The sequence below is a fragment of the Girardinichthys multiradiatus genome, chromosome 5 (assembly GCF_021462225.1).
Source record: "Girardinichthys multiradiatus isolate DD_20200921_A chromosome 5, DD_fGirMul_XY1, whole genome shotgun sequence".
Classification (NCBI taxonomy): Eukaryota; Metazoa; Chordata; class Actinopteri; order Cyprinodontiformes; family Goodeidae; genus Girardinichthys; species Girardinichthys multiradiatus.
In genome coordinates, this window is record NC_061798.1 from 11,644,011 (window position 1) to 11,652,191 (window position 8,181).

General features: G+C 40.3%; 1 protein-coding gene across 1 annotated transcript; it reads right to left on the reverse strand.

Annotated features, from left to right (window-relative positions):
• Positions 1-373: 373 nt before the first annotated feature.
• LOC124868062 (retinal cone rhodopsin-sensitive cGMP 3',5'-cyclic phosphodiesterase subunit gamma-like) lies at positions 374-1,810 on the reverse strand. The gene is made up of 3 exons (XM_047364860.1): positions 1,673-1,810; positions 1,156-1,271; positions 374-1,055 (listed from the first exon to the last, which is right to left on the reverse strand). The coding sequence occupies exons 2-3, from the start codon at positions 1,257-1,259 to the stop codon at positions 938-940; spliced, it is 222 nt and encodes a 73-aa protein (XP_047220816.1). The 5' UTR covers positions 1,260-1,271; positions 1,673-1,810; the 3' UTR covers positions 374-937.
• Positions 1,811-8,181: the final 6,371 nt, after the last annotated feature.

Consider the following 8,181-nt stretch of genomic DNA (forward strand, 5'->3'; position numbering starts at 1 on the left):
TGTTCCAAAATGAATCTCAGATGTAGAAACTTGTAGAAAATATTTTTTTGCAAGCAGAACTCTTTTTTTTTCAGTGATAGTTCTTCTGTGAATTTCTTTTGGTCATAATGACGAGGATGTGATGGACTGGAAACCTTTCTTTATTTATTGCTGGAGATAGGTACCAGTAACTCCAGGACCCTGAAATCGGTCAAGCAGGTATTAAAATGGATTAATGGATGGATGAGATGTTTAATTATACCTTTCAACAACCTGCCATAATCTGTACCAGAAGAACTGTTGTTTTTAACCCAAGTTTCTGCTTCACAGATTCCAAAAGGCTTCAGTAATTATAGTCAGCGAAGCCTTCGGTGGTAATGAGGACACAAAAATAGACATTTTGTGCAAAGCACTCACATTTATTGCTTTTGCTGTAGCCGTTTTTCTCGACTCAGACAGAGACGATATCCCTCGCTAAAGCATAAAGTGATTTACATATTTCTGATGGAAGACCAATACGAAGATAGGCTGTACAACAACTGAAATGTGTACATGTTGAGTTAGCAGCCTCAAAGGGAATGGATGCAAGAGGAGAAGATTGGAATACTCCTGAGGTATCAGAGTAACAGATATCAGAGTACCTTTTTGATATTAAAAATACACAGAGAACTTCCTATCAGTTTTCTTCCCTTTGTGCTGACAGAACTGGGTGTAAGGAAGATAGGAATGGAAGAAAAGGGGAGGTAGAAGAGGGTACAACATTAAAAAGTGTGTGGAAAGGCAGGGAAAAGTAAAGTGCATAAGTGATACCTCTTTTGTGTACAGGTCAAACCTCTACAACATCAAAAGCTGCTTCATCTGTAGACCATGAAAGTAATAGATTACTGGCCTGTCACTCAATATTAGGACCACACAGGGGACAATAGTGGCAAGAAAGGTAAAGGCAAAGGAAGGAGGGCTAAACAATTCCATATTTCGCCAAGTCACTGAGCTCCATGTCCCCGAAGGCTTCCCATGGGCAGACCACTGAGAAGTCTGTGCCAAGACCCTCCATGCCTGGAATGTCATCTCCGAATCTGAATCAAAGAGACAAAGAAGCTTTGATTAGAACAAACAGAAAAGCTGAAGGTTGGAAGCTTGGCCTGAAATATTAAAAATAGTCTATAAGGTTCTCACCCCTTCTGGCCTGGCTTAGGTGCCTTGCTCTTGAAGGTACGAGTGGTCCTCTGCTTGAATTTGGGAGGGGCCTTCTTCTCAGCGGGAGTTGCAACATCTGCCATTTTGTTTTCTCCCTAAAGAAGAAGAAAGAAAGAAATGGTTAAAGATATGAATTAAATGCTAGATTTTCTTCCATTGATCTTGGGCTTAAAAGCATCACAATGCTATTTATTTTTTATGCTTATGCTATTGTCCAGTTAGCAAATAATGGAGCCAATCACCTCAAAACAAATATGCTTTAACAATTAATATTTTCATTGGATGAAAGACTGCAATGAAAAAGCACTGGATATTGCAAAAACACATTACTCAGAAATACTTATCAAGAAATCTCCGAAGCTACAGCTCTGTTTCAGTCAGCATATAAAAGAGAAATACCTAAAAAAGCAACACTTTTTCTCTATACACACATTGTAAAAAGACTTAAGAGTTCTAACTCCTTGTACAAGAGCTGAGTAAATTGCAGTCATCTCACCTTTTAGTTCAACGTTTCTCAGAAGCTGTGTGATGAGCTTGTCCGTTTCTCTACTCTCTGTCTGTTTCTCTTCCCAGTCTGAGCGCCCGCTTTTAAAGTCCCTGAGCTGCTAATCCTGATGTCAGTGTGAGTTGGCACCTCTTCCAAACCCTCCCTTGCACCAGCTCAGCCACAAATAAGTGAGATAAAGAATGGCTAGAAATAAATACAAGGTGTATTTCAAGATGGACCTGTTGCTCAACGTGCAAATTCAACTCAATCGCAGCGGCTGTGTTATTTGAGGTCACTTGAATAACGGTATGCATCTTGACTATTTCACAGTATCATAGTTTTTACACCTAAAATAAAATGATCAAATATAGTTAATTTCAAACAGAAAACTGACAAAACTACTGTAACAGATTGATTAACATTGTTAAAAAATGTTATCTATAAATTGTACTCTTGGTTATTTTGATTTGTATACATAAACTATAGAAGCACAAAAACATAGAATAAAACTTGTTAAATTTACTAGTACTTTTCAGGTATTTCATATGCAGAATGTTACCCTTTTTGTTATTCTGCTTGTTATACAGCTGACAATATTAGTTGGGCTATCTGCTAGCCTGCAGTCAGCTGCCTTACCGTCACACTACCCGTAGCATAAGAAGCAGCCCTGCGTTACTTTATGCTCCATACAGCCAGACAGCTGGCACTCTAGCATGTCATCAAAAGAAATTTAAACTGTAGGAATAGTATGATAAAACAATGTAACTGTTTTAAACGCAAACGCAGGGATTCAAACCTTGAATCTTCTTGCTGCAAGGCAACAGTGCTACCGAACTGCACCACTGTGCGGCACACGATGACATTTCAACCAAATTTGAATGAAAAACCCTTTTCTAAAAGAAGTTGATGTTTTTGCACTTTGCATCCAATATTTCCAAACTTCTTATACCTTTTATCAGTAATACATTACTGTATTACATGCATAAGTTTTGAACTGTCCGTTATTTCTTTATACCGTCATCAATGGTTCTCCAGGCTTTTCTTCTTTGGACTTTGACTGCTATTTTCATTAATTGTCTATCCATTTCTTGTATCTAAAAGTAATTTCTTACAAACTTCTGACAAAATTTTTAGTACTACAGTATATTTTTGCATTATCCTTCCATTAATATTTAAAAGTTTTGCTCTTCATCCATCTTCTCTCCCCGGAGATTTGACCACTCACAAACAGCCTCTGCCTTCAGTGAATCAAGTCGAAATGAGCATTTTTTCATATATTTGCCAACAAATGTGTCCCAGGATCACCTGCTCAAAGCTCTGCAGTACGTGTTATTGGATACCAGGAGCATGACGTCTTTAAAGGAGATCAGCCGCTTGGAAAGAGATAAAGTTTACTTAACTATTCAGCTCTTAATCTGTCCCTACATGGCCTGAGCAGAAAAGGTAAAACTGAGACTGTATTTAGCACCTTAAGTGATCAGTCATCATTGTGACATGAAGAGTCATTCTTTATTAGAAAATGTTATTACCATTTTGTTATATGTTAAAGAGTCAATGTAAGTGGAGACTAATGCTTTAAATCTTTGTAAAATTTAAATGAAGATTTTAGTTTTAGAAGTAAAAAACATCAACTATACAGTTTTTAGTCTTTTCAAATATGATTTTACAACTTTTGGGATGGATCTAAAATGATTTTGTGAAAAGAAATACCTCCTCTGTTTCTGAAAGCAGAACTGTTAGGGAGCAGTACAATGCCTTGCAGGTATTTACACTGCTTGGTGTTGGGATTTTATGTGGCTTAAAAAAGCGCTAAATGACATCAGAGTCATGAACATACCAGAGAGTTCATTCATAAAAAATGCAGAGATGTGTAAATCAGGGTTAGATTATGAATCAATTTCCCAGGTTTCGAACATAGAGCTTTCCAATCCTTTATCAGGAAATGCAGAGTTTGGCACTTCGTAAATCTGGCATTTATGGATGAGTGGCAAGAAGAAAGACACTGTTGAAAGCAAGCCATGTTGATGCTTTCCCACAAGGCATGTAGGGGACAAAGCAAGCAGGTGGAAGAAGGTGTTCTGGTAAGATAAGACTAAAACTGATTGTATGAAGAACGGTCTTTGTGGTGGAAAACATCACACACCACCATGAACGCACCATCCCTATCATGGTGGCAGCATCATGTGGGGAAGTTTTTTCTTGCTGGTCAAAGATGGTCAAAGATGTAGATATAAAACCTGCCGAAGACTTGAGACTGGTGGGGCTTCTCCTTCTAAACATACAGCTAGAACTAGCTTCGATCAATAAATATTCATGTGGTAAAATGAGCCATTCCAGACCAAACTCCAATTGACAAAATGTGGCAAGCCTTTAAAATGTATCTTCACAGACTTTCTTCATCCATAGTTTGTTTTATTTTATTTATTTTATTTTATTTCATCTTTTTATATTCCCAGAGCCAACCAGCAGAGTTAGTCAAAGTGGAAGAAGAGTCTACAAGAGTTAAAGGATCTTAATATATCGAGGATTCCTTCATGAAGGTTGCCTGTTGTTATCATTCATGCGTAGGTTCTCTAAAGGTACTCCTGCTTCCCCCACAGACCAAAAACCTGCATGGTAGGTTAATTTTTCTACCTAAATTGCCCTTAGGAGAATCAGAATCAGAATCAGAATCAGAAAAGCTTTATTGCCAAGTACGTTTTTGGACATACAAGGAATTTGTTTTGGCGTAGTCGGTGCAATACAGTACAAATTAAACAGTATAAACATATCTACAATATAATATAAATATATGTGCACAGTTTTAAGTGAGTGAGAGTAAGTATAGAGCAGTATAAGATGCAAGAGCAATACAACAGTGCAGGTGATCATTGTGCAAGTAAAGCAGGAGTCCAAGCTGAGCGTTAATGTAACGCATAGAGTTACAAGTTACAAGTGTCCTGTCAGCAAAAAAAGTGGGGGGTGAAAGGGAGAGTGTCAGGGTGGTTTCCGGGCTTTGTTAACAAGGCTGGTGGCAGATGGGAAAAAACTGTTCTTGTGGCGTGAGGTTCTGGTCCGGATGGACCGCAGCCTCCTGCCAGAGGGGAGAGTCTCAAAGAGTCTGTGACCGGGGTGGGAGGGATCAGCCAGAATCTTCCCTGCCCCCTTCAGGGGTGCATGTGTGCCTTGTTGTTTGTCTCGTGTGCCTCTGTATTGTCTCTCACCTAATGTCAGCTGGAGACAGGTACCAGCCCCCTGGTAGGGGTTCGTCCTGTAACCAATGGGTTGCTGGTTCGAACCCCCGCTCCGTCCGTCTCAATCGTTGTGTCCTTGGGCAAGACACTTCACCTGCCTTGCCTGCTGATGGTGTTCAGAGGGCCTGGTGGCACCAATTGTATAGCAGCCTCGCTTCTGTCAGTGTGCCCCAGGGCAGCTGTAGCTACAATGTAACTTACTACTGTCAGTGTATGAATGGTTGGTTGACTGGTTGTTGTGTAAAGTGCTTTGGAGTCCTCGGACTTGATAAAGCGCTATACAAATGCAGCCCATTTACCATTTTTACCCTGTGACCCTGAAAAGATAAGCGATGATAGACAATGGATAGATGGATCCTCCCTGTGATTATTTCCTGGATAAAACGAGTAACCCCAGCCTTGCTTCTCATAACATTAAAATTTATGATTATAGGCCTAGAAAATGGGCTGCACAGTGGCGCAGTTGGTAGCACTGTTGCCTTGCACCAAGAAGGTCCTGGGTTCAATTCCCAGCCAGGGGTCTTTCTGCATAGAGTTAGCATGTTCTCCCTGTGCATGTGTGGGTTCTCACCAGGTACTCTGGCTTCCTCCCACAGTCCAAAGACATGCCTGTTTGGTTAATTGGTCAATCTAAATTGCCCTTAGGTGTATGAATGAGTGTGTGCTTGATTGTTTGGGTGTTGCCCTGCAACAGACTGATGACCTGTCCAGGGTGTAACCTGCCTCTTGCCCATTGACTGCTGGAGATAGGCACCAGCTCCCCCGTGACCCAATATGGAATAAGCAGTAGAAAATGACTGACTGACTGAGGCCTAGAAAATATGAAAAAGGTCAAGGGGTATGAATATTGCACCAAAATACATTACAGACTTGTCAGTGTATCAACCACCCAGGTCATCTCACCCAAATCTACTCTGCATACCCAGAACCAAACATGGAGAAGCAGTGTTTAGTTCTTAGATCCACTAATCTAGAATAAACTCCCAGAAAAATGTAAAAGCACCAAAACCCTAAGTTGCTTTAAATCAAGATTAAAAACTTATTTGTTTAGAGTGGCCTTTGACTGTGCCATCTAAACATTATTAGTTATGTTTGCAGTCCAATTTTCCTTTCATTTTCTTATCCATCATTCTATTATCTTTTTTTTTTTATTTTTATTACCTCTGTTGTTTGATTTTATCATTTGATTTGTTTTTCTGTTTTTATTTTCTTTGTGATTGTATTGTAATTGTATGTACAGCGCTTTGAGTGTCTCGTAGAAAATTGCTATATAAATAAACTTACCTTACCTTACTGCTGCAAGGCACTGCATTGCTTTACAGACTGCTGTTTTACTATGCAAGGCAGCAAACTTTCACAAGTCGGGAAGCATCGGGGCAGGGTTGTTAGAAAGCAGAGAGGGGAGGGGGGTATATAAGACAATTACATGACAGAGTCAACGCAGACGGAAGCTGACCAGAGAGACACATAAGGCTGAAGCCGACTGTCTCACAGGTAGGAAAATGTCTGCAACATTCTGCAGGGTGCTGGTTGCATAAAAACATATTTAGAGTAACCCTGAAAACCTTGAAAACTCTTCAGAGTTATCTCAGGGGTTTTGTTAGAATTATTGACATGTCTGGTTGGGTAACATTTTATTATTTGCTTATTTGTTTGTTGTTTTGTGGTAGCTTTAAACTTTTCGGGGGACACTTCAGTTGCATTCTGAAGAGAATTGATGATGTTGATTTTTTAAGTATGTTTTGTTCAATGACCTGATGATAATAGCAGCGTTTTTTTTGACAATTTATATCATTATTTTCTACATTGCCACTGTGTATTGTGTTTATACAGGGGTTGGACAATGAAACTGAAACACCTGTCATTTTAGTGTGTGAGGTTTCATGGCTAAATTGGACCAGCCTGGTACCCAGTCTTCATTGATTGCACATTGCACCAGTAAGAGCAGAGTGTGAAGGTTCAATTAGCAGGGTAAGAGCACAGTTTGGCTCAAAATATTGAAATGCACACAACATTATGGGTGACATACCAGAGTTCAAAAGAGGACAAATTGTTGGTGCACATCTTGCTGGCGCATCTGTGACCAAGACAGCAAGTCTTTGTGATGTATCAAGAGCCACGGTATCCAGGGTAATGTCAGCACACCACCAAGAAGGACGAACCACATCCAACAGGATTAACTGTGGACGCAAGAGGAAGCTGTCTGAAAGGGATGTTCGGGTGCTAACCCAGATTGTATCCAAAAAACATAAAACCACGGCTGCCCAAATCACAGCAGAATTAAATGTGCACCTCAACTCTCCTGTTTCTACCAGAACTGTCCATCAGGAGCTCCACAGGGTCAATATACACGGCCGGGCTGCTATAGCCAAACCTTTGGTCAATCATGCCAATGCCAAACGTCCGTTTCAATGGTGCAAGGAGCGCAAATCTTGGGCTGTGGACAATGTGAAACATATATTGTTCTCTGATGAGTCCACCTTTACTGTTTTCCCCACATCCGGGAGAGTTACGGTGTGGAGAAGACTCAAAGAAGCGTACCACCCAGACTGTTGCATGCCCAGAGTGAAGCATGGGGGTGTATCAGTGATGGTTTGGGCTGCCATATCATGGCATTCCCTTGGCCCAATACTTGTGCTAGATGGGCGCGTCACTGCCAAGGACTACCGAACCATTCTTGAGGACCATGTGCATCCAATGGTTCAAACATTGTATCCTGAAGGCGGTGCCGTGTATCAGGATGACAATGCACCAATACACACAGCAAGACTGGTGAAAGATTGGTTTGATGAACATGAAAGTGAAGTTGAACATCTTCCATGGCCTGCACAGTCACCAGATCTAAATATTATTGAGCCACTTTGGGGTGTTTTGGAGGAGCGAGTCAGGAAACGTTTTCCTCCACCAGTATCATGTAGTGACTTGGCCATTATCCTGCAAGAAGAATGGCTTAAAATCCCTCTGACCACTGTGCAGGACTTGTATATGTCATTCCCAAGACGAATTGATGCTGTATTGGCCGCAAAAGGAGGCCCTACACCATACTAATAAATTATTGTGGTCTAAAACCAGGTGTTTCAGTTTCATTGTCCAACCCCTGTATATTATGGTTTTGTTTTTTGTACTGATGGCCATAGCAGCTAAATACTAAATACAAATATGTTTGAGTCTGTTTGATTAGAAGCTTTCAAACATTTAAAGAAAAACAATTTAACATATTATTTAATATTATTGCTTGTTTAGTTCAGTGTGATACAAAGAACAGCAAACTAGCACCTGTGTAAA

What these genes read in the sequence shown, in the direction of transcription:
- LOC124868062 (XM_047364860.1), bottom strand. Translation starts at nt 1,259, where the DNA reads ATGGCAGATGTTGCAACTCCCGCTGAGAAGAAGGCCCCTCCCAAATTC. An exon ending in CCTAAGCCAGGCCAGAAGGG is followed by an intron (nt 1,056 to 1,155) that starts GTGAGAACCTTA and finishes TCTTTGATTCAG; the next exon opens with ATTCGGAGATGACATTCCAG.